At 26.6% G+C, this 25,697-nt stretch overlaps 9 protein-coding genes across 9 annotated transcripts; 6 read left to right on the top strand and 3 right to left on the bottom strand.

Moving 5' to 3' along the window:
* Positions 1-10,250: 10,250 nt before the first annotated feature.
* GO595_000604 (uncharacterized protein) lies at positions 10,251-10,640 on the top strand (the record flags this gene model as incomplete). Its single annotated transcript, XM_067919352.1, has 1 exon — positions 10,251-10,640. One exon carries the CDS (start codon positions 10,251-10,253, stop codon positions 10,638-10,640), a length of 390 nt encoding a protein of 129 aa, XP_067779248.1.
* Positions 10,641-10,987: 347 nt separating this feature from the next.
* GO595_000603 (AGC family protein kinase) lies at positions 10,988-11,857 on the bottom strand (the record flags this gene model as incomplete). Its single annotated transcript, XM_067919341.1, has 1 exon — positions 10,988-11,857. The coding sequence occupies one exon, from the start codon at positions 11,855-11,857 to the stop codon at positions 10,988-10,990; it is 870 nt and encodes a 289-aa protein (XP_067779247.1).
* Positions 11,858-12,600: 743 nt separating this feature from the next.
* Positions 12,601-13,344, bottom strand: GO595_000602 (Gfo/Idh/MocA family oxidoreductase; the record flags this gene model as incomplete). The annotated part of the gene is made up of 1 exon (XM_067919330.1): positions 12,601-13,344. One exon carries the CDS (start codon positions 13,342-13,344, stop codon positions 12,601-12,603), a length of 744 nt encoding a protein of 247 aa, XP_067779246.1.
* Positions 13,345-14,734: 1,390 nt separating this feature from the next.
* GO595_000601 (uncharacterized protein) lies at positions 14,735-15,508 on the bottom strand (the record flags this gene model as incomplete). Its single annotated transcript, XM_067919319.1, has 1 exon — positions 14,735-15,508. The coding sequence occupies one exon, from the start codon at positions 15,506-15,508 to the stop codon at positions 14,735-14,737; it is 774 nt and encodes a 257-aa protein (XP_067779245.1).
* Positions 15,509-15,650: 142 nt separating this feature from the next.
* GO595_000600 (CMGC family protein kinase) lies at positions 15,651-16,685 on the top strand (the record flags this gene model as incomplete). The annotated part of the gene is made up of 1 exon (XM_067919308.1): positions 15,651-16,685. One exon carries the CDS (start codon positions 15,651-15,653, stop codon positions 16,683-16,685), a length of 1,035 nt encoding a protein of 344 aa, XP_067779244.1.
* A 1,714-nt stretch (positions 16,686-18,399) lies between these two features.
* On the top strand, positions 18,400-19,305 carry GO595_000599 (serine/threonine-protein phosphatase PP1-like; the record flags this gene model as incomplete). The annotated part of the gene is made up of 1 exon (XM_067919297.1): positions 18,400-19,305. The coding sequence occupies one exon, from the start codon at positions 18,400-18,402 to the stop codon at positions 19,303-19,305; it is 906 nt and encodes a 301-aa protein (XP_067779243.1).
* Positions 19,306-19,526: 221 nt separating this feature from the next.
* GO595_000598 (GTP-binding nuclear protein Ran) lies at positions 19,527-20,177 on the top strand (the record flags this gene model as incomplete). The annotated part of the gene is made up of 1 exon (XM_067919284.1): positions 19,527-20,177. The coding sequence occupies one exon, from the start codon at positions 19,527-19,529 to the stop codon at positions 20,175-20,177; it is 651 nt and encodes a 216-aa protein (XP_067779242.1).
* Positions 20,178-22,067: 1,890 nt separating this feature from the next.
* On the top strand, positions 22,068-23,201 carry GO595_000597 (uncharacterized protein; the record flags this gene model as incomplete). The annotated part of the gene is made up of 1 exon (XM_067919273.1): positions 22,068-23,201. One exon carries the CDS (start codon positions 22,068-22,070, stop codon positions 23,199-23,201), a length of 1,134 nt encoding a protein of 377 aa, XP_067779241.1.
* Positions 23,202-23,431: 230 nt separating this feature from the next.
* On the top strand, positions 23,432-25,174 carry GO595_000596 (RRP12-like protein; the record flags this gene model as incomplete). The annotated part of the gene is made up of 1 exon (XM_067919262.1): positions 23,432-25,174. The coding sequence occupies one exon, from the start codon at positions 23,432-23,434 to the stop codon at positions 25,172-25,174; it is 1,743 nt and encodes a 580-aa protein (XP_067779240.1).
* Between the last annotated feature and the right edge of the window lie 523 nt (positions 25,175-25,697).

The following is a 25,697-nucleotide window of genomic DNA, read 5'->3' as shown; positions in this document are numbered from 1 at the left end:
TGTTCGCAAAAGAATTCAACTGACATTTATATAAAATTTTTGGAAACAATTCAAACAAAAGATCAAGAAATTATTAAATTTTTTGGTGATTTTATTTCGAAAATTAAATCACAAGAAGCATATTATTTAATTGAAAAAATGGTTCAGCGAAATTTAATTGATATAAATATTGTAAACCAAATTAGAACAAAATTTTTTGCTCATTATAAAACAGAAAAACAAAATAAAGTTAATATTATTGATCCATTTAACAATTATTTAATCAAAAATTATGAAGAACTTTCAAAGAATGATTGGGAACTTCACAAGCAATTAATTAAAGAAGGAATTAATCCGAATGAAATTTTAAAAATAATTCGAAATGATGAAATAGAAAAACTTCAAGAAATATCATCACAAACAAATTTTGATTTTAATCAAACAATTCAACCATCACTTTATGAAAGATATTCATTTATTAACAAAGAAAATGTTACATTAATTGATTTCACAGCATTTTTTGGATCTGTTAAATGTTTTAAATATTTACTTATGAATGGCGCAAAAGTAGAAAACACAGGTAAATATGCAGTTGCAGGTGGAAATGAAGAAATTATTCATTTATGTGAACAAAATCATTCATCATTTGTAGATGCATATGAAACAGCAATTGAATTCCATCGAAATGATATCTTTAAATATCTTTATGAAAATAAATTTGAAAAATTTGAAAATATAAATAATTTAGGAAGTAAATGTATTCATTGTGGAAATTACATCATACTTTTCTTTTTGGAAAAAGATTTAATTAATAACATTGAATATATAATTGATGAATCTGCAAAATTTGGAAATCTGTATCTTGTTAAATATTTTATTCAAAATTATCAAATACCAAAAGATATCTTAATTCAATCATTAATGTCAGGAAATATTGAACTTATTAAATATATTATTACACAAGATGGAATTGATTTCAATTTTAAGGATAATATTTGCTTTAATAAAATAATATTTCAAAACAATTATTGAAATTTTTTTAATTTTTTTCAAACAGCATTAGTAATAGCTTCTCGGAATGGTTATGTAGATATAGTTAAATTACTTCTTGAACAAGAAGGAATTGATATTAATGCTAAAGATATTTATTTGTTTTATTTGAAATTTATTTTAATAATTTAATATATCAAAATAATATTTGGAGATTATTTAAATTATTTAATACAGCACTTATTTTAGCATCTTCAAAAGGCTATACAGAAATAGTTAAACAACTTCTTGAACAAAAAGGAATTGACATTCATGCTAAAAATATTAATTTTTTATAATCAATATTTGTTTTAACAATTTGGTATATTAAAATAATATTTGGTAATTAAAAAAAATATTTTTTACAGCTCTTACATATGCATCTTATTATGGTTCTACAGAAATTGTCAAGTCAATTCTTGGACAAGAAAAAATTAAAATAAATGATGATATTAAAGTTTATTTTGCTTTTAACATGTTAAATTCTACTATATGAAATTTTAAAAGAATGTTTGAAAATTATTTTATATATTTGAAAAAGCATTTATATTTGCAACTGAAAATGGTTATATAGAAATAGTTAAATTACTTCTTAAACAAGAAGGAATTGATATTAATGCTAAAGATATTTATTTATTTTATTTAAAACTTGTATTTCAAAATAATATTTGGAAATTATTTAAATTATTTAAAACAGCACTTGTTTGGGCATCTTTAAATGGTCATATAGAAATAGTTAAATTACTTCTTAAACAAGAAGGAATTGATATTAATGCTAAAGATATTTATTTGTTTTATTGAATATTTATTTTAATAATTTAGAACTTCAAAGTATTATTTGATAATTCAAAATAATATTTGGAAATTATTTTAATTATTTAAAACAGCAATTATTTGTGCATCTGAAAATGGTTACACAGAAATAGTTAAATTACTTCTTGAACAAGAAGGAATTGATATTAATGCTCAAGATATTTATTTGTTTTATTGAATATTTATTTTAATAATTTATTATTTCAAAATAATATTTGGAAATTATTTATAATATATAAAACAGCACTTATTTTTGCATCTGAAAATGGTAATAAAGAAATTGTTAAATTGCTTCTTGAACAAAATGGTATTGTTATTAATGCTCAAGATATTTATTTTCATTATTTGATATTATTTTTTAAAATTTGAAATCTCGTTAAAATTTTTGGAAATTATTCTTACTTTATAATACAGCTCTTATTAATGCTTCTATGTATGATGAAATAGAAACTGTTAAACTCCTTCTTGAACAAAAGGGGATTGGTATCAATACTAAAAATATTTATTTGCTTTATATAAAATTTGTTTTACTGAATTTATGTTTCAAAATAATATTTGGAAATTATTAAATTCATTTGAAACAGCACTTTTAATAGCAATGAAAAATCGTAAAATACAAATAGTCAAATTACTTCTTGATCAAAAAGGTATTGATCTTAATGCAAAAGATATTCTTATAGTTAATTTAATTTTTTAATTACCTATTCCATACCTAATTATAATATTTGGTGATCATTCGAATTTTTTAAAACAGCTTATATGTATGCAACTTCTTTTGATTTGCCTGGATTAGCTTATCTAATTAAGGAGAAAGGTGGAAAAAACGAAAATCCTTTCAAACTATATTTAAGTACACGTTCATAAGTAAACTTTAATACATTATTTTTTTTTATTAGTGCTCTTATTAATATATATTAATGATATGTTTATAGCAACACAATTTAAGAAAAAAAATTGAAATATAAATATATAATGAAATGTTTTTTTTAATCACAATTTAAATAAAAAAAAATAAAAACATTTTTTTGTTTAAACAATTAAGATGATTTCTGTAAGTATACACTTATTTGTTGTTTAATCTTTTTCGATTCAGGGAAACCTGGCAAAATACAATTATATAATTTTTTCATTGTATTAATATGAATTCTATCAGTCTCTTGCGCATCGATTAATTGTTTTATATATAGCAGAAAATCAGTTAATTCATAAGGTGACATTGAAGTTCTTAACTTTAGCATTGATGAATGTTTTAATCTTTTTAAGTAAAACGCAATATTTTCATAAATTGATCTATTTTTCAAAGGATTTAATTGTTGTTTTATCGATTTTAATAGTTCGAATGCTTCGATGAATTTTTGTTTTTCTGTTTCAGCTTCAATTATTGGTTTAATGATTTCAATATTATTATGAATTTTTTCGAAGATTTCCACAATTTCGAAGTATAATGAATTAAATTCGATTGGGTTATCAAGTAATTTATTAAGTTTAAGATATAAATCTTTGATAGATTTCATTTTCAGATTAAGGAAATTGATGTTTAAATATGAAATACAATTAGAAAATGTATTAATTACATCGATGAAATATTTATACATTTTGATGAAAGTTTTTGAACTTTCCCAAAAAATCGAATAAAAATAATTTTTCATCGGTTGAATATAATTAAATAATTTATCATATTTAATATATTTAGGTGTCACATCTTCAAATTTAAGTTCATTTAACATAGTAATTTGTGATTGATTAAGTCCGAATGAGTTTTGAGGTTTAATTATATTTTGATTAATCGAATTAATTATAGATTCAAATAATTCAATTTCTATTTCTATTTTTTCGATGTTTTCGAATTTTTGTATATCGAAATTAATGAAATCTTTAATTTGATCATAATGTAATTTTAATTCATTAAAATTATTTTCTTGATTTGTAATAAAATACAAATTAAAAAGTGTAATTTGAGCTAAAAAATTAAGGAAAAGATTTAATTTTTGTGTTATTTCTTTATCTTTTTTACATATTAAATAATTGTTTTGATTTCGAATTGTTGTTGAAAGAATTTTTATTTGATTTTGAACAATTTTCTTTAGTTTTTCATTATCAATGTTTTGTAATACTGAAATCATTTGATTACATATCATTAAAATAACATGATGATTAACTTTTAATGAATTTTGTATTTCTCTACCAAAGAATTTAATTTGTTGTTTAAATAATTTATATAAATTTATATTTTTAATATTTTCATTATTAACTTTTTTAATGTTTTTTAAAATTAATTTATGGTTTTCGATATAAATAATTTTTTCGATAATAATTTTCTTCTTAATTTTCTTAATTTCAATGTTTGGAAGTTCTATTTCTTCAACTTCAATTTTCTTTTCTTGATTTGTCGAACTCAAATAATCAATTGCCTTTTCTAAATCAATTACTAATAATGAATATTTTGATAAAGGTGAAAAAGGAAATGCGCTATCTTCCAAAATACAAATTTCTTTTGAAATGTTTTTCAAATAACTTAATAATTGATCACATCTAGATTTTGTATTTATCGCTACAGATGCAACAAATTGTAAATTTGTCATATTACCATTAACATCAGCCAAAAATTTAGACCAAGCATTACATATTGTATGTGAAAAATTCGTATCAAGTTTACTCGAGTTTTGTTTAATTTCTTGAATAATTTGTACAATATTTTTAATACTATTTTTTATTAATTGTGTTAATAATTCTTCATGATTAGGTGGTATAAAATTAATTGATAAAAGATAATAATTAAGTTGACATATTAAACAAAATAATTTTTGATTTGTCTTATATATAGTTTTAGAAAATAATTTAAGTTCAACTGAATATTTATCTGCTTGACTATATTGCATATTTTTTTCATGTAAAAAGTTATTAATTTTTTCTAATAATTCCGAAATTTCATTTGATTTAATTGATGAAATTATATTTGTAATTTTAGAAATTGGAGCATTTTTTTGTAAATTCAGTTTTTTAATGAATCTATAAATGATATTTAATTGATTACAAATTTGAGTTTGTATTATACTAATAATATTAATTTTATTATGTGCATTTGAATCTAATTGTTCCGTATATTTACCAAATATTAAATAATTATTTAAAAGTATTTTAATATAATCATTAACAAATAAAACTAATAAATGATCTTCTGTATTAATTAAACTTTGAATTGATTTCTTTGCTTCTTTTGAATAAAGTGAAGATCTTATAATATCTTGAATTTCTTGATTACAAGACAATGAATACGATTTTGCTTTTTCTAATGCAATTAATAATAAATCAATTAAAACGTCAATATTTTTAAGATTTTCATATGGATAAATATAATTATTAGTTACGATAATATTTTTAACAAAAGTATTTAATTTATTTCGAATAGAATTATATAATTCATTTATAGTCATTATATTAAATGATTTTAATGATTGATTACGTAAACATATATCATTTAATAAAGGCAAATTATCAACAATTAAAAATACTTTTTCAGTAAAACTATGTAAATTATCAAATTTATTTTCCAATTCTTCAATTTGAGTTTTAATAATATTAATATCTTCTTCAGCTTTATCTTTGGATGAATAAATAGAATTATTTTTCACATTAATATTTTCAGGTATTAAAAGTAAATCAAATGATTTTTCTAAATTCATATATTTTCTTCTTAATTTAGATGTAGAATTTCGCTTATTTTTGTTTGTATAATCAGGAACTTTAAAAGTCCGAGAAAATAATTGTACATTCCAACTATTCCTATAAATGGAAGGTACAGAATGAGGTAATAATTCAGGTGGAGCTTCATCAACAAACAATGAAGTACTTGTCGAAAAAATTGGCGCATTTCTATCTTTTGATAAATCAAATGTTACATGTGGACCATTAGGTTTTCGATTTACTGTATTTTTAGGATCAAGTAATATTGAAGGACGAATTTTTTCAATTTGTGATTGTATTGGGTATAAATCAATTTGTACTTCGTCACTTTGATATCTTGAAGTTAATGATTTTTTCCGTATAATTTCTTCATTATGTTCATCATCAGAAGAATCTGAAAACCCAATTGATCTTAAAGATCTTGATGATCCTGAAAATAAATTATTATCATCATATGAATTAATTGTGAAATTCATCAAATTCGAAATATTTTGTGGGAAATATTTATAAGGTTTTGATAATAAACGTGATACAATTAGTTCAATTGAGTTAATTATATCCATAAATTGATATCTTACATCGATTTGCTTATATTTATAATATAATTGATAAAACCCATCACAAAAATGTATCAAACGATTTGGATCTTGATTTTTGCTAATTTCTTTCGATATGAAAAATAATGAGTTAACTAAATCATGTTCAGAATCTTTATCAGTTAAATCATGAGCTAAATCATTAATTTTTGTAGTTGAGTTCTGAATTAGTATCATTAAACGATTATGTTTATGATCTTCATAAATACAATGTTGTAACTTCCATATACATCTTGAAATAGATATTAATAAATTTCCTGCTTTATTATATAGATGATGATCAAGTAAAATTACAGAAAGTCCTTCTAAGCCATGTAACATTTTTGTAAGTTGTTTAATTATTGATTGCGCTAAAATTTCATCTAAAGTAGTTTTTGATATTATTAAATATATTTCAGACAATTCAAGAATTCTTTCTGAAAGAGTTTTAATTATTTTTGTTGATGATTCATTACATTGTGCTTCTAAAATTACTCTATAAATTTCTTTTGCATTATTTTGTATTACTTTAAGTTCATTTAATATATCCAATGAATTATAATTTGAATGCTTAGAGAATAATGAAATATATTCCAATAATTTAGTAAAAATGTTACATAATGATAAAACTGAAATTGATTTATCTTCGATTTCTTTTAAGTTATTTAAAAACTTTTCAATTTTTGCAGAATTTCGAATTAAAGTAATATCTGAAAAATGATTTTGTAAATCAGTTAAAAAATCTTTTAATTCATTTTTATCTGATGAAATATTATTTGCATGAAACAATGCTTTCTTGATTAGCATAAATGGAGTTTGAAATTGTTCTTGTCTTTCGGCATTAAATTTCAATAATTTTAAGCACGAATCATAAATACTTTTAATATATTTAAATGATGAAGGTTCAACATTTATTTTAATTAATTTAGGTTTCCATTTAACTAAAAACAAATAAATATTTTTTAATGTTATTGGGCTGATTTCATTAAAGTCTTGTATAAATTCATTAAAGATTGAATCTGATGAAGATTTAGAAGGATTAAATTCATCTAAATTTAATGAATTTATATCATTTAATGATATTTCAATTTCATCATCTTTTATTATTTCATCATTAATTTTGAAGCCACGAACTTTTCTTCTTGGTTCTTTAGGTTCTTTCAATGTTGATAAATCTTTTTGGTTTTCATAAATTGAAGATTTTGGAACATTTTTCAAAAAATATCGAGTTAACAAAATTAAATTTTTAAGTAGAAAATCATTTTCATGAATATAATCTTGATATTGTAATAAAATATCATCAACACTTTGTAAAAATGTTCGTTTAATATAACGAGTATCCCAATTCGGTATTTTAGATTGAAGAATTGGAATCATTTCACTTAGAAATACGAAAAATTTCGATGAATTTTGTTCACTATTTTTGTTATATAATCGAATTGATTTTTCAATTATTGTTTGAATTCCTATAAATACATCAGAAACATTTGTTTTTGGAATCATAAATGATGTTAAATATATTAAAGATGATTCTAAATCATCATAAATAGTTGATAATAAACCGGAAATTTTTGTTGAATTTAATAAATCGAAAAATGCTATAATTGGAATTAAATTTATTAAATCATTTTTGAATTCATAAAACTTCTTTTTGTACTTTACAAATGTAATTTCATCATTTTCTTCGGGAATATTTGTTAATATTGTTGTGATTGTTTTTAATAATTCGGTTAATTCATTATATGTTTTACTTTGAAACTCATTATTTTGATTATTTGCTTCATCAATTAATTTGATAATATTTGGAATTGTTTGTAATACATTTTTTAAATGTTCTTTTATATTCATATTTCTTGGTGGACATAATTTCTTATAATGAAACCCAATAATTTTTGATTCGATTTTAATTTTAATTTCTTTATAAATTTTTGATAAGTTTTTAAATAAATTTTCATCTTTTTCTTCTATTAAACTTATAAAAAATAAAGCAGAACGTAATTCATTTCCATAATTTTCATTTAACTCAAATAATGAATATTTAAAATTAATGTTTTTAAGTGTTGACTCTAATTTTAAAGCATCATTCATTAAATCATCATAGTCATAATCAAAATCTTTTGTAAATTTTAAATCATTAGAAATTACAAATTGTAATTGTTTTATAGCATTTAAATCAGTATTACCACAAATTTTTAATTCATCGCTATTTAAAAATATTTTATCATTCATGAAAGTAAATGTTTGATAACTTATAGCATCTTCAATATTAAATTTAACAGGTATTAATTGTTCTAATTCGATATCATCTGTTGTTTTATTTTGATGATAAATTAATTCTTCAAGATTTTGTTCATTAACTAAATGATCCTTTAAAATTGAGTTTAAATAACAATATCCATCAATTAATTGTTTGATACGATTCGGATTTTCGACAATTAATTCATCACTTTCATTTATAATTAATTTGTTTTCTTTTATTTTTAATGAAAAATCGTTATATTCAAATCTTTTTATAACTGTTAAATTTGATTTTTGCACAAGAATAATTCCTTTATAATCTATACATAAATAAATATATGGTAATGTTTGGCTGTTTGAATACTTGACATAAAATGAATGTGAACCAAATGTTGGAAATGATCGAGCTGAATTAATAAAGTTGATTTTCATTTGTTGTAATTCTTCGATTTTAAAACTTTTTACTTCGTCAAATAAATCTTCTTCTGAATTCAAATCTGATTGAAGACGTTCAGGAAGATATTGAAGAAGTAATGCTGAATCATTGGAATTTATAATTGTTTCAATTTTTGAATAGTTTTCGATGATTGAAATTTGGGCGCACAGTAAAATATAATTTTCTGGTTGGAGTTCTGAGAGACCTGAGATAACAAAGTCGCGTGTAAGGGAATAAGTGCGTTCAAGTGATGTTGAGTTCTCTGTATCTTTATCCATAATAAAATAATAATTTATGCCAAATGAAAATCTGGAAAATTTGGGATTTTGAACACATACTGGTAAGTTCTCGTCGAGGTATTGAATTTGCTGTTTGTTAATGAGAGAAATTGTATAACCAAGATAATATTTGATATTTAACTTTTTAGCAAAATGAAAAATAAGGTTTTTAACTGGAAGCCCTGGATTTATCTTAAACACTTTAGTTTTATTATCTGGTGATTTAACTTTGATAGGAAAATGATTTTTATAAATAATCAATTTCATGCCATTCTGAGGATTTAATATATCAATCTTTGTGTTTTTTTCAAAACATATGTAGTCTTCTTTTGATCTCTTGAGCATAACAAAAGATTTGAGGATTAATGGATCATTAAATTCTTTCGAAATTTTTTTTAAAACTTTTGCTCGTGATGACGTCTCTTTAAATTTCATTTCCTTTGGCTCTTCGCTCTTTGGGAGAACTTTTACCTTGAGCTTGAGTTTTGCCATTTTTGTCAAGATTCAAATAGATTTATAAACTTGGCACAAAGAGAAATTGTTGTTAATACCGTACTATTTTATTATGAACATCGACAAATTCATTGTTAGCTACCTACTGAGTGATAGACCTGATAACACCGAAAAAACCAGTCTTACAAATTTTCATAAATTTTAATTAATTTCTAAATTATATTATTTCATGTCTTTTTAAACAAAATTATCTCAAGACAAAAACATGTACAGTAGTTTTATTCTGTTGTTGTTTATTTTTCACAAAGAATTCATTTAAATAATGATATTAAATTAAGATATCTTTTCAATTAATGAAATATATTTTTACATATGGCCTTTGTTTTTGCATTTATGTTTCATTCAAAAAACCATTATTTTTGAATGATTTTACATACATTTCCAACCAAACTTTATTACTATTTAATGCTGGTGTTTAATTTAATGCGCCTTATTAATTCACAAAAAATCTTGTTAATCTGAATATCTTGAGAAAAAAGAGATTTTTTTGGAGATTTTTTTGTGGAAAATTGGTCGTGCAAATTCAGTAACGATATAACTTTTTCTATGTAAACGGTCACACTAAATGGCGGCATCTTTTGAATTTTTAAGGGTGTTGCCACACAAAACGGAAAAATAACCTTATAAATTTTTATCGTGCAGATTGAATTTGAATACGTTATCAGGTAACCATGGTCGCTCAAAATCTTTTATTCCAAGTGCAAAATGGGAAGAAGAAATCAGCACTATGTTAAAAATATTGTTATTTATGATATAAAGGGAAACGTTGTTCAAAGACATGAGTTAGATGAAACTGGAAGACTTATTCACCGCCAACCAGATATTCTTTTTTCTCGTCCTCCTCTCCAGCCTCCTGTTATGCAAAGAGGTAGTCCAATTCCAATGCCTCAAATATCAATGCAAATCCCTCAAAATGACCTTCAAAGAAAACAAGAACTTCTTCGTAATTATCCCATAACGCCAAAGATGAGAAGCAAACCTTTAAGTCTCTTCGAAGGGCTATTTTCATTCCCAAAATTCAAACCTGCCAAATTAGATGATAACATTTATAATGTTTTTGGTTATCAACATTCAATTCAGCCAAGCTGCTTTTAGGACTTAAAACCATATACATAGAATTAGATTAGAAGCTAGAATAAAATACGATTAGATTTTTTAATTAATTTTTTGATACTTGAGTTTGCATGAAAAAGTTTTTAAAAAATTTAATTTGAATGTGCGTATGGTACCATTGAATAATTGAATTTAAAACGATGAGCAACCGGTGGAAAATAGATTTCCAGAATTGAATATTTATCGTTGTCAAATGCCAACGGTTAGGTGAATTGTGTTGGAATTGATCATCTCGGTTTTACAACCATTCAATTTGGGCTCTTCTGCAGTTCACTTTGTTTAATGTTTCATTGTTGAAAATAAAAAACATTTAATTTATTTCGAATATTCTATTTATTTGTGTGTGCTACTGGAGAATCCTCCAAAATTGTATGATTTTGACCCAAAGAGCTCACATTATTACGCAATATGGGGCTTCCCATGTCTGAAGGGGATTCACTCGGAACCCAAGCGCAAGAAAAATCTGTTACATTTCCAACGGATCCAATCACAGGTGCCACGAATGAATCTGATGGCGTTTCTTGTGTGAATTCATTATCGAAACAAGAGTAATCGATATTTGATGATAATTCTGGTTTGAAACCAGACTGTATCCTTTTCATAAGAACATCATCGAAGTCCATTCCAGCAAAAAATGGGTGATGACTAATTTCCTCAAATCCAGCTCTTTTTGATGGGTCTTTTGTGAGAAGTCTTGAAATGAAATCAATGGTTACTTGATCGGTTCCTTCTGGAAAAGTGGGTTCGTTGTTCAGAATGTTTTTGTACATTTTATCCACATTTTTGTGGTGGAATGGCGACTTACGAAATAGAATCTCGTATGATAGAATTCCTATTGACCACCAATCTATAGCCATTCCATAGTTTTGATGTTGAACAACTTCCGGAGCATAATAATCAGGTGTTCCACAAAAAGTATCTGTTACATCTTCTCCGAATTTCAGCTCTTTAGAAAGACCAAAATCAGTCAGTTTGATATTACCATCAGCATCTAGAAGAATATTTTCAGGTTTGATATCTCGATAAATTATTCCTTTTTCATGAAGATATTCAATTGCTAAAGATACTTCAGCTATAATAACACGAGCGCTTTCAATCGGAAAGGCACCATTTTTCTTAAGATGAAAAAATAAGTCACCTCCAGGAACATAATCCATACCAATGTAGAACTTGGAAGCTGTTTGAAATGCAAATCTCATGGAAACAATGAATGGGTGTTGAGCTTTTTGGAGGATATTGCGTTCGTTAAGGACGGTCTGTATTTTTTGCATTTTGATCAACCTGTTCTTCCTTATGGTTTTCAATGCATAGTATTTATTGGTTTTCTTAGATTGTACAAGAGAAACTTTCCCATAATATCCTCGACCAATAACAGATATAACATTAAAATTATCCATTGATATATCATGCGAAGTGAAACATGAACTTCGAAGTGAAAGAACCCATGTCATCATTGATTCCAATGATTTGGCTTCCAAAAGAATGGGATTTTTTGATTCATCTTCAACACGAAATCTAAAATATTTTTCGCCATCAACAATTTGAATGCTTGTTCCTGGATGAATTTTAACTATGGTGTCAATTTTTGAAAAATTTTCTTTTTTTGCAATAATTCTGATGTTAAAATTTAAACATACAATTGATTGTCTGATAAGACACAAAATCTCTTAGCAGTCATTCCAATGGTAAACCTGCGTACTAGCCATCCTGACAAAATTATTACATTTGATGTTTCTCTCATGAAAACTCTATCTTCCATGAGAAAGTTTTTGTGTTCGAACAAACCTTCAGAATTCTTAAAATTTTCTAAAATTTTATGTAGGGGTACCCCATGTGAAGTGAAAAGCGGACGTTTAAAATATCGGCCCATTCCACAATAATTCATTAATTTCAAGAAAAATATGAAGTCCATTGATAAAAAGAAATTTTAGTTATATTATTTCTATTCTAAAAAATTATCTGCTGGATACTTGACACCCAATTGTCTTCTTACTTCATCAATGATCTCAATTGTCATAAGGGAGTTTTGATGCGTGTTGATTTCTGATTGAATTTTACCGTTTTCTATTAAGTTAATAAACTCTTCAATTTCGTAATAATATTCGTTTTTCTCCATTCCTTCAGCAAGTTTTTCTGGAGATGATTTTCTTGGATTCCATGTCACTTCTTCAATTTTATTTATTCTATTCATAATAAGGCTTCCATTTTCTCCTTGTATTTCAGATGGCAATGAAGAATCTGCAATTTTTGAATGTATAACAGTGGCATCAAATCCATCATATTCGCAAACAACAGTTCCTTGTCCATCTGCACCAGAACTTAGAACAATTCCGTTTGCAATAATTTTTTTTGGTCGACCAAAAAGAACAACCATGGGATAAATTGTGTAGACGCCAATATCCATGATTGCTCCATTTGAATATTCGGGATTGAATGCATTGAGAACAATTCCTTCTTTAAATTTGTCATAGCGGGATGAGTATTGGCAATAAGATGAAAAGTAACGACGAATAGTTCCTAATTTCGGAACATACGATTGTAATACTTTGAAACTTGGTGCAAGTGTTGATTTCATGGCTTCCATAAGAGTGACTCCATACTTTTTTGATGTTGCAATCATATCAAGTACCTCTTTAGAATTTGAAGCGAGAGGTTTTTCACAAAGAACATGTTTGCCATTCTGCATAAAAAGTATGCTTTGTTGGCAATGCAAGAAATTTGGTGAAGCAATATAAACAGCATCAATAAGAGGACTTTTGGCCATGTCTGTTAAAGAAGTAAAAGTATGAAGAATTTGATGCTTTAAAGCAAATTCATTGGCTCTTTCTTGAGTTCGTGAATAAACTGCTGTTAACTCAAATCTGGTGTCTAGTTTTGCACCTTCAATAACCCAATCTGTAATAAAATTTGTTCCAATAACACCAAAACGTACCTTCTTCATGTTGGAGCAAGCTTGAATCAAGAATATCAAAAAGTGGGAATTATATTCTAAGCTTTATTTTGTACAATCTTTGCTCAACCTTTTCAAGAATTTTCGTTAAAATATGTGATGTGTGTAAAAATGAAAAATTGCTTTTTGCACATGGTATAGAATCAAAATTTTAAATGTTTTTTTTTGCAAAAATTATGAGAAATGGAGTTGCTGATCATGAAAGCGCTGTCGCATCGATCACTGGACTTCACGGGGAAAATGTTGATGTGTACTTTATCAAGTCATAAAGAAAGAATTGAAATACACATTTCAATGTGAAAGTACAATTCAAAATAAGAGATGTTAATTTTGTTTAATAAAAAAAATTGAAATATTTTTTCTCTTGTTATAAATTTAAAATCAAAATTATTAATTTATTTTCAAAATAAATTTGATGAAAAATTTCTTTGCTTTTTAATATATGTAAAAAAATTATATATATATATATATTGGTTTATCTTGTGATATTTTTATTGATATTTAATGCAAGTATGCTTCGATTTAGAAATTATTATGATATTCAATTATATTTATTTTTTCACTCGGAAACCAACAAGTAAGAGTTTGAACAGATTATATTTTTAAAATCTGCTTTGGGGACATAATAACTTCAATTTGTTCTTATAAAAACTAAGTTTTCATGCATTCAAATGAATTGTTCATCTATGATTATTATTTCTAATATAGTTTTTATTATCTTTTCTTGAGATAGTTTTAATTTATACAATTTCAAAAATATTATTTGATTCTAAAAATTTCTTCCGGAAAAAGCAAGATTTTTTTTTTAATAAAATATTATGTGATAATATTAACGACATATACATATAATTTTGTTTATATATAAATGACAATTAAAATATTAATATTTTAAGTTTATACACCTATTATAAATAATCTATAAAAATTACTTATTATTAACATTATAATAAAAAAATAATACTGCTTAGATGATATATCAGAATAAATTCAAATTTTTGAAATACATAATCAAAGCATTCAAGTAAACATAATGAACTAAAATTAATACCAAAAAAGTTTTTCTTTTCCAGAAAATAACAATACATGATAAACAAAACCAATTTTTTTATAAATATTTATGATGCTTTCAATCTGATAATTTCAAACACATTTGACATGGCCCCTCTATATTAGACGGAAGTCCACATGTTGGACACTTGTAGCTCTGTTTCATTGTCTGCAGCCTTTCTCCCATTCTCTGCACTGCAAATGAAGTATCATTATGACCTTCTTCTTTAATGCGTTGTAGCAACTTATTCTCAAATGGAAAAGCTTTATAAAGTGCTGAAGGCGTGTCGTCGTAACTGATTTTGTTTTGATCGCAATAAAATTTCAATTCAGATTCTAAACATTTTCGAACTGGTTTAAGAACTACAACAGGTCTGTAGTTCTCAGAATCATCGTTGGAAAGCCATGGAGATAAATCTGGTCTTCCGCATGAAACTGCAGCTAGATTGGATAAAGATATATGATCTACATTAAAACCAAAAACAACGCAATTGTAATCGTTTTCTTTGGCATACGACACTATGTCTGGAATAGAAAAATGAGGAATTTCAATTAGATTTGGAATATTTAGAGGTTGAGTGGAAATGGCAGATAATTTACGAACAACAGCACTTTTACCAATATGTGTTGTGTTAAGACGCTTACTTAGTAAGTCCCATAAAACAAGAGATGAGGGCCCACCAGAAACAGCAACTAAAACATGAACTGGTGCTGGAATTAATTTTAGGCCTTTTTTAAATAAATCCATTATAGAACGGCCAACTTGATCGCATAAACATTGAGCACATTTTTTGACATCTTTTCGAAGTTCAAATAATTCAACTTCTTTTCTGCAAGAACAACAAACGGACATTAAAAATTGACATTCTATGTTAAAAAAATTGAATAATTTTCTAATTAAAATAAAAAAACTCACCATACTCTACTTCGAACCACGTTCTTTTTTATGACATGTAAAGTGAAAAACTTGAATTTTCGATACACTATTAACCAAAATGAAACATAAATCACATAGTCACATTACTAATCATACAACAAAATTAGAAACGTACGATGGGTATACTCCAATCTCTACAATTGGAATTGGAACATTTGGTGCTGTTTTTCTTGCAAATGATTCTGAAGGAAATAAAGTAGCCATTAAAAAAGTATACCTAGATCCAAAATTTAAGAACAGGGAACTTGATATTGTCTGCAAGCTTAAGCATCCTAATTGTCTTCAATACATAACACATTATACTACCAAAGAAGGAACAAACAATTCTGTGTACCTTCACCTTGTCACTGGTTATCTTCCTGAATCATTGACAACATTTCTAAATCGTCAACCATTTCCACTGCCTTTGTACATCAAAATATTTGGGTATCAATTATTTGCAGGCTTATCATATTTACATCATCATGGAGTTTGCCATCGTGATATCAAGCCCTCTAATGTCCTTGTTGATCCACAAGATGGCCGCCTTCAAATATGTGATTTTGGGAGTGCCAAATTTCTTTTACCCAACGAAGTTTCCGTCTCATATATTTCTACCCGATGTTACAGGGCGCCAGAGCTTCTTTTAGATTGCCCTAATTATACCACGGCCATTGATACATGGGCCGCAGGTTGCGTATTAGCTGAAATGGTACTTCAAGGAAAACCACTTTTTTATGGATCGAATAACAACGAATTATTGAACAGAATTATGCGTATTATTGGTCCACCACAAAAATCCGATTTAGATACATTTGTTCATAAGAAACAAATTTCTTTTTTTGGTGGTAAAATTCGTTCATTAAGAGCTGTGTTACCTAATTATGTACAAGACGACTTTGTGGATTTATTACAGAAAATATTTTTATACGCGCCTGATAAAAGATTAACTGCGGATGAATGCATGAAGCATCCATTCTTTGCTGAGTTGTTTAATGAGGATGTGAAAGTTCCGGGAAGTAATATGTGTTTGCCTGAGTACTTAAAGTTGATGAGAACGCCTGAGGAAATGATAAGAAACTTTCCAAATGGTCCAAAGCCGCCGGTTAAATAAATTTATTTATGTTTTGAATATAAATAAAAAATAAATAAATTATCAATTGAAATATTTTAAATTTTGTTAGAATGTCTTTCTTGATAAAAACATTTAGATAAATTTTTATTTATTTTTTAGTGTTAAATGATACTGTTATTTATATCATGTTTTCCATAACGAAATTATGGAAAGCATTTTAAACTGCATAAATTAGTGCTGTTCAAATAATTTGATTAATTTTAAAATAAATATAATTTTCACAATTATGTCATTTGCTTTTTGAGAAAAGCAATTTGAATATTTTTATACATGTTCAAAACCAAGAAATTTTTTAATGTTTCATATATTAATTATGCATAATCATCAATGCTATGTTTGATACCTCTTCATTTTCAGAGCATATCATGTTTTCGATTATATCTATTCCATTTACGTTTTGTAATATCATTTCAAATTGAATATTATTTGCTTCCATTTTCATCTTTAATGAAAGAAAACATTGCAATATTGTAAATTGAATAGATTCATTATCATTAATTTTGTTTAGTAAGAATAAAAGTATTCTCTGAAGTGGAATTTGTGAAAGAAGTTCATAAGAAGCTGCTACTAAAATATGTGAAATTATACAAATTATTTGATTAAGAACTCGAAAGCTAGAAAAATTTTCAAGTTCAATTAAAGATAAGCCATTGCTTTGACAAACAATTAATGGTTCCTTAACAGAAACGCACTGAATGAATTGTAATGCTGCATATTGAATCATTTGATTATTAGAATGACATAATTCCACATAAAAAGAAATTGGGAAAATAGAAATATCAACTTGCGAATAATAAACGCAATAAGTTAGAATCGAAAAAGAAGCTTCAATATGCTTTGGAGAAATACTGTTAGATATTTTATCAATTAAATAGGTAATATAATAATCTTTTATTAAATTTGTTGCCTCAGTACCTCTAATACGACACATATCTGAAATCGTCCAAAGGGAAATACATGTGATTTCATTATTGGAATTTTGAGTAAGAGAAAAAAGAAAATCAAAAAAATTTTTGGTTGGCAAAATGTATGGTGAAAATTGATGAATGAGAGTGGAAAAAGAAATAGTTATTGATCTGGAACTATAAGCATCAATGAGAGAATCAATATTTTTGGCATAATCAGATAAATCCGAAATTTCAGCACAGATATTACAAATAAGATCCACTAAGTAAGTAATATTGGAACCTTGAGGGGAACTTTGTAGGATTAAAAATAAGTTTGATAAAAAGTCATTGGGAAATTCTTTAAATAAATCATCTGTGTGAAATAAAATTAGTGAAGTAACCTTAGAGGCAGTTATAATGAGTTCAAAGTTATTTAAATAAAAAAGAGAAGTAAGGTTTTGAATAAAATCATCAACCATAAAAAGTTCTTTAGAGATCTTGAAATCTATAGCAAGTACTTCACATAGTTGTTTCAATGTTTGAAAAGTATTTACTATGTTCTGCGAAATAACAGATTGATTAAAATTAAATATACATTTTTTTATTAAATCATAGTATAAAGTAAGTTCGCTTTTTGGGAGTTCGGGTGATTGTGATTTATCTCTAAATACCTTTGTTTCAGAATTCTTTTTTTGGCTCATTTTCTGTATATAATTTCATATCACAAGTCCCATACTATTTGAATAGTTTATTCATTACTGAAAATATTTTGTTAACGTCTTTTTTGCCACGCAACCAAAATCATTATGAGCTTCCGTATAGAGAGTATTTTGTCTAAACTCGAAAAAAGCCCAGATGAATTATCTGATGTCAAATGCTCTCTATCAAGTAAGGAACTTATGTGGTTATGCTCATTAGTTGAAAGAATTTTCCGCAAAGAAAACATTCTTTTATCACTCAGACCACCAATTGTTATCTGCGGCGATATTCATGGACAATTCGAAGATCTCTTACGTATATTCAAAACAGAAGGCTCACCTTCTGATACACAATATCTTTTTTTAGGAGATTATGTTGGACGTGGTCTCTACAGTATCCAAACTATTTCTTATCTCTTTTCACTCAAAGTTAAATATCCCGATAAAATATTTTTATTACGAGGGAATCATGAAACTGATGAAATCTCCAGGGAAGATGGATTTTTCCAAGAGTTCATTGACTTAGGAATCCAAAAGCTCTGGTATTCCTTTACCGAAGTATTTCGTTGGATTCCCTTAGCAGCCATAATTGGAGGCCGCATTTTTTGTGTTCATGGAGGAATTTCACCCGAACTCAAAAACTGCAAACAAATTGAGAAAATAAAACGGCCTCTTGATATACCAATCCAAGGACTTGCTGCCGATATTGTTTGGGCTGATCCAAGAGCTACTCATGATGGATGGAAAGAAAGTGAGCGAGGTACATCTGTAGAGTTTGGTGCGGATGTTGTTGAGGATTTTTTGAATGAAAATGAATTAGATTTGTTGTGTAGAGCTCATGAAATGGTTATGGATGGTTTCGAGTTTCCATTTGGTGAGAATAAGTGTTGTTGTACTGTTTTTTCTGCACCAAATTATTGCGGGTCAATGAAAAACGCTGGAGCTGTGATGAAAGTATCGAACGAAATGCAAGTTTCGGTCGATTATTTCGAACCTATTATAGAAGATGATTAAAATGTTTAATGTAATCAATTTTGTTATAAATCTTTTGGAATGAGTGAACATTTTTTTTTCACAAATGTTAATATTAACATTTGTTATGATACATTTTTTTTTTTTTTCTGTTGAATATTTAAACGTACATTTCCTATAGAATGTTTTAAAATAAAATCGTTCAAAATACTAAATGTCATCAATATTTTCTCTCAATATTAGATTTGACACCCTAAAGACTGATGGAGGGAACCCCAACAATGATTGCAAAGCTTGTTCTTGTTGGTGATGGTGGAGTTGGCAAGACAACATTTGTTAAACGACATCAAACTGGCGAATTCGAAAATAAATATATCCCAACTCTTGGTGTTCAAGTATCTCAGTTAACATTTCAAACGACACGTGGTATCATTTTATACAACGTCTGGGATACGGCAGGGGAGGCAAGGTTTGGTGGTCTTCGAGAAGGATATTATTTAGATGCAAATTGTGCAATTATAATGTTTGATGTTACATCATCATCAAGCTACAGAAGTGTTTCAACATGGTACAAAGATCTTACATGTGTTTGTCCACAGATACCAATTGTTTTAGTTGGGAGTAAAATAGATATACGCGATAGAAAAGTTCCATCAAAACGAGTCACATTCCACAAGAAAAACAAGCTCAAGTACTTTGAAGTTTCTGCTAAAACAAATTATCATTTTGAAATGCCATTTTTATCATTGGCAAGATCAATGACCGGATGTCCCAATCTTCAGTTCACAACGGCACCAGTGTTCAGTCCTCCACCAGTTATCCTTGATCCAATTCTTGTTGAGAAGTATGAACAAGAACTTTCTAAAGCAGATCTTATCCCTCTGCCTCAAGAAGACGAAGAATATATGCAATAAAAATTCGTTGTCCATTTTTCTAATTATATTTCGTTGTTTTAAAAAAAAAATAATAATTTTAATTATAATAATTTTCATATGTTAGTTACATTATTAGTTTTAAATTTTTAAAATGCAATTAATACAGAACTCAAGAATAAATTAAATGAATAGTCATTGAAGCAATTCAACAAATCATATTTGGCTTAAATAAATATTTTTCAAGTAGTTCAATTAATTATTTCCATAATTGACTATATTTCCCCATATTCTTTTAAAAGAAGATTTTCTTTTAAAAAAGTTTAAAAGAAAAAAAACTATATTAGTTATGAGTCATTTTGTTGTTATATGTATTTATATTGCAAAGAATGATTTTGATATATTTTTAAAATTTATGAATGAAATTGAAATATTTCAAGATATTAATAAAGTCAAATCTCAAATTTTTGATGTTTTTACTAATTTTCTTCATCATTCAGGAATCCTTGATCAAGAAATAAATCATATACTTTATAAAATGTGTGAAAATAATATTATTGATCATGAAATATTAAAAGATATGTTAAATCCATATTTTATCCACTATTTGTCTAAAGAAGAAAATTAAAAACGAGATAACATTTATTTTTTTTAACAAACCATTGCAAACATTAAGCAACTTTCAAATAATGATTTTGAGCTTCATAAACAATTAATTGAAGAAGGACATAATCCGATTAAAATTACTAAAATAATTCGAAATAGAAAAAATTCAAGAAATATCATCACAAAATGAATTCGATTATAATCAAATAATTCCAAAATCAACTTATGAAAGATGTTCATTTATTAATAAAAACAATGTTACATTAATTGATTATGTAGCATTTTTTTCTTCAGTTAAATGTTTTAAATATTTACTTATGAACAATGCAAATAAAATTGATACAGGTAAATATGCAGTTGCAGGTGGAAATGAAGAAATCATTTATTTATGTGAACAAAATCATTCATCATTTGAAGATGCATATAAAACTGCAATTATGTTTCATCAAAATGATATCTTTATGAAAATAAATTTGAAGATATTAGTCAATTAGACGAATTAAGAGAAAAATGCGTTTCATATTTTAATTCTGAAATTTTTACATATTTAGAAAAAGAAGGAATGAAAATTAATGAAAATATCATTAATGAAGCAGCAAAAATTGTAAACATTTTTCTTGTAAAATATTTCCATAAAAATAATCAACTTCCAGAAAATATTATATCAAAATTATTTTCAGGAAATATTGAACTTGTTACATACATTTTAAAGCAAAAAGGAATTTATAATAATGCTAAAGATAATTTTTATATTGATAATTTGATATTTCAAAATAATATTTGGAAATTATTTAATACACCACTTGTTAAAGCATATTCAAAAGTTCATACAGAAATAGTTAAATTACTTCTTGAACAAGAAGGAATTGATATTAATGCTAAAAATATTTATTTGTTTTATTTGAAATTCATTTTAATATTTTTATATTTCAAAATAATATTTGGAAATTATTTAAATTATTTATTACAGCACTTATTTTAGCATCTGGTAAAGGTCATACAGAAATAATACATTAAAAATATTATTTTTGACTCAGAGAATTATATAGACTATTTATCAAAATCTAATTTTAATACAATAATTAAAATTTTTTTCATATGCAATGAATATGATACATTTTTTGTGTATATTTTATCAATATAGACTCTATGAACGAATTTGAGATGAAAGATAAAATGGAGAACGTTAAATCACTTCACGTTGATTGCGTCCTTTGCATACAAACTTTTTGAATATTAATGATATTTTGTCATCATAATTTCAATGAAAATATTTATGTAAAAATCTTTCACATTCAAAACATACGACCATCGATTTAAAATCCAATGACAAGTTCTGATACTGATATTTTTGCTGCTTATGAATGTCTTAGAAATGATAGAAATCAAAAGCGCTTTATTCAAATATTAGATCTTGTTAGATCTTCAATTCAAAATCAAGTTAATCAAGGGACACTTTCATTTGACCCATATCCATCAGCTTCTGTATATTTAGGTGCAATCACATCTCTTACAGTTCATAGACTTGATAAAAAAGAAATAGATGGTCTTCCTGAACTACTTCGACTTCTTCATATTGCACTTGAATCAGCACCTCTTGATTCAACTATTTCATCACATCTTCTTAGTTCTCTTGTACCACTTTTTTCCAATTGTTCTACAGAACTTTCAATACCCATGTGTCCAGTTCTTGTTCAATTATCAAAACATTCCTCAATGTCTGACACGATGGTTCGAGATGTATGTACAAGACTTTGCCAACGTTCTCTTAGTGATGACTCTCGACTTCGAAATAGTGCCTCACAAGCAATATATGATTTTACACAAATTCATGGAATAGCCTTTAGTTATATGTTTGAAATCATAGATCGAAATCCACTTCGAGCATTAACAGTCATTAATAATATTTCACATGTCGCTAACAGTCAAATCTGGCCCAAATACATTGAAAAAGTTATCCAATATACAGAAAGTCCAAATCATGCGACAAAAGTTAAAGCGATTCAAGTTTTATCAAATGCAGTTCATTATATGCCTACTGACACATGCATTAGTATTATTAATAAGTACATTTCATCTAAACCAGAATCAGCAGGAGATATATTATATGCAATATGTGAATTAATACAATCATGTGTTACTATGTTAGCGCATTCAGATCTTCAAGTTCTTAAATTTAATTTTCCACGAATATTACATCAATTATTAATATTTTTAACAATGAATGACAAAGAATGTGAAACATTAATTAATAACATAATATTATATGGAATTCATGCAACTGTTTCGGATGGCGATTTAAATGCATTTGTACCAATTGTAAATGAACTTACACAAACTATGAGTGTACAATTTATTAACATTTGGCCACAAGTATATTCTATATTACAAACAATTCCTGAAAAAAACAAGAGAAAATACATTCGAAGTATTACAAGCTCCAATTACTGCATCACTTGATAAAATGACAAATATTGATTCAACTCATTTCACAATGATTGTTAATTTTATTGTAAGTTGTGCTGAAGCTATTGGACTTACAGAGTTTTTTGAGAAAGCGCAAGTACCTATTAGTGATTTACATATATTAGAAACAATTGTAATTCCAATTTTAAAATCTTATAATGGGAAAAATCTTAATGATTTAACATTCACATTTAATTATTTATTACCTATTGAAGAAGAAATGTATGAAAACTTACGACAAGATCCATCTCGAATATTATGGCAAAACTTATGGAATGTTATACCAAATTGTTGCACAAACGAATTTAACTGATATTTCAGGTTTTGTTGACTTAGTATTAAATCGATTTGAAGAATTCAAATTAGAATTATATCGACCGATTTGTAAAATAATACAAATCATTGCTCCATATACTGATCGACATGAACAAATGTTAATTTCATTAGCTAATGCTTCTGTTGATCCATCCACTGCATCATGTGTAATTCCGGCAATATCTGTTGTTGCTTCATTAATGGATCAAAATTCTGTTAATGCATTTTTTGGCTCATTAATTCGTAATAAGATTTTAGTCTTAGCTGGTGATCCATCACAAATTAACATTGCATGTGCATTAATGGATATCGCATTAGCTTTAATGTCATATATATCAGAAGAATATCGAAATGTGTTTTATAGAATGTTATTATCATTTATCGAACAAAAAAATAATTTCCAGAAAAAGGCACTTCGTTCATTACGTACATATATCCAAAAGTTTCCAAATCCTTCAGTTACAACTGAGTTACTTAATGCATTAAATAATACAACAGAAGTTCAATCATCATCAACATTACGTTATCGATTATTATTAATGTTAACATTATTACAAATACCGAACACAGAAAATTATGATGAAATGTTAAATAGTTTCTTACCAGAAATTGTTGGAGCATTAAAAGAACATGGAGCAAAAACACGTGAAGCAGCTAATGAATGTATTAATACTATTGCAAGTGATTTCATAAAACGAGGACAATCATTAACTCCATTGTTATTACATATATCTGTTGGTATAGCATCAAATTCAAGTAATTTTGTAAGTGCTACAATTGACGCCATTGAATGTATCATAAACAAATTTGCAGAAAATATTAACCCTGAAGACCTCGGACAATTTTGTTTGATATGTTTCAAGGCAACTGATTCTAATCCGACATCAGAAGTATTTCGTAGTGCATTACAATTTTCGAAAACATTAATTTCTCGATTACCGAAATTTGTTGAATCTTCGCAACTTGGCAACATGATAATACTTGGAATTAACTCTAGTAAAAAGACAAATTGGGAAATTAAAGGAAAAGGACATAAATTAATAGAGAAATGCATATCAATGTTTGGCATAGAGAAAGTTACTGAATGTTTCCCACCTAACGAAGAGAAACTTTTACGTAATGCGCGTAAAGAAGTGAATAAGAACTTAAGACGTCGAAATAATAAAACAGATGAAACGCAAAGTTTCGATGATAATGACATCGAATTAGACAGTAGATATGACGAAGATGTCCACGATTTAAATGATCCGCGTGAAACAGTACAACGAATAATGAATCAGCCACAGAACTTAGAGGACGAAGGACTCGAATTCGATAAAAGAGGCCGACTTGTGCTGAAAGAGGCGCCGAAGAAAAACGAAAAAATGAAAAATGGTGACGACGAAAGTGATGAATCAGACGGAGTGAATGAAATCGCAGAACATATTAAGAAGAGAAAATTGAAACAAAAAGAACAACAAAAGAAAAGTATCGAAAACGCATTCGTGGCTGAAAGTGGTAAACGATTTAAGACACAGAACGGTAAAGGCGATAACCAAAAAAGCGGACAAAGGCCTTTCGCATTTGCACCTTTATCATCGAAAATTGTTAATAAAAGATATAAAGGGCAAATGAAGGCCGCATATAGGAAAATGTTCAGAACTGGTAAATAAATAAATAAATAAATATATTATCAATCGAAATTTTTATGTGTGGCTCAAGAAAAACAAATTTAATCAGCAAAATCAATTAAACTTTTTGTTTGATTATTTGGGCAAAACGTTTTTTGACTTAAAAAGTTAAGATGTATCACTATGTGCACTTTTTATTTTTGAAGAAGGTGAAAGTGATTGAAGAATTCGTTGCATACGCTTTATGGATGCTGCGCACCGTTGTTATTTGCTTTTCAAAATCAATTGAAAAGGTCTGAGACAGCAATGCACGGAAGCGATAAACGATATGTTTTTGTTAAAAGTGATGAAAAATAAGTTTGGAAAGTGGTTGTGCACAACATCTAAGTATGAATCATTGGCACGAAACAGCTTTGACAAGGCGTAATTGTCAGTTGTGGATGTATATTATGAAGAAGCGAATTCTTAATGAAAATGAGTGTTGCCATCCTCAGCTGGTTGAACACATCTTCTTCACTTGGAAACGTATATAGTTTCTAGATCAATGAGATAAAAAGGTCAGAAA

The sequence above is a fragment of the Histomonas meleagridis genome (assembly GCF_020186115.1).
Source record: "Histomonas meleagridis strain 2922-C6/04-10x chromosome Unknown contig_109, whole genome shotgun sequence".
Taxonomy (NCBI): Eukaryota; Parabasalia; order Tritrichomonadida; family Dientamoebidae; genus Histomonas; species Histomonas meleagridis.
Note: the sequence above shows the minus strand (reverse complement) of the source record. Positions and strands in the feature narration are given on the sequence as shown.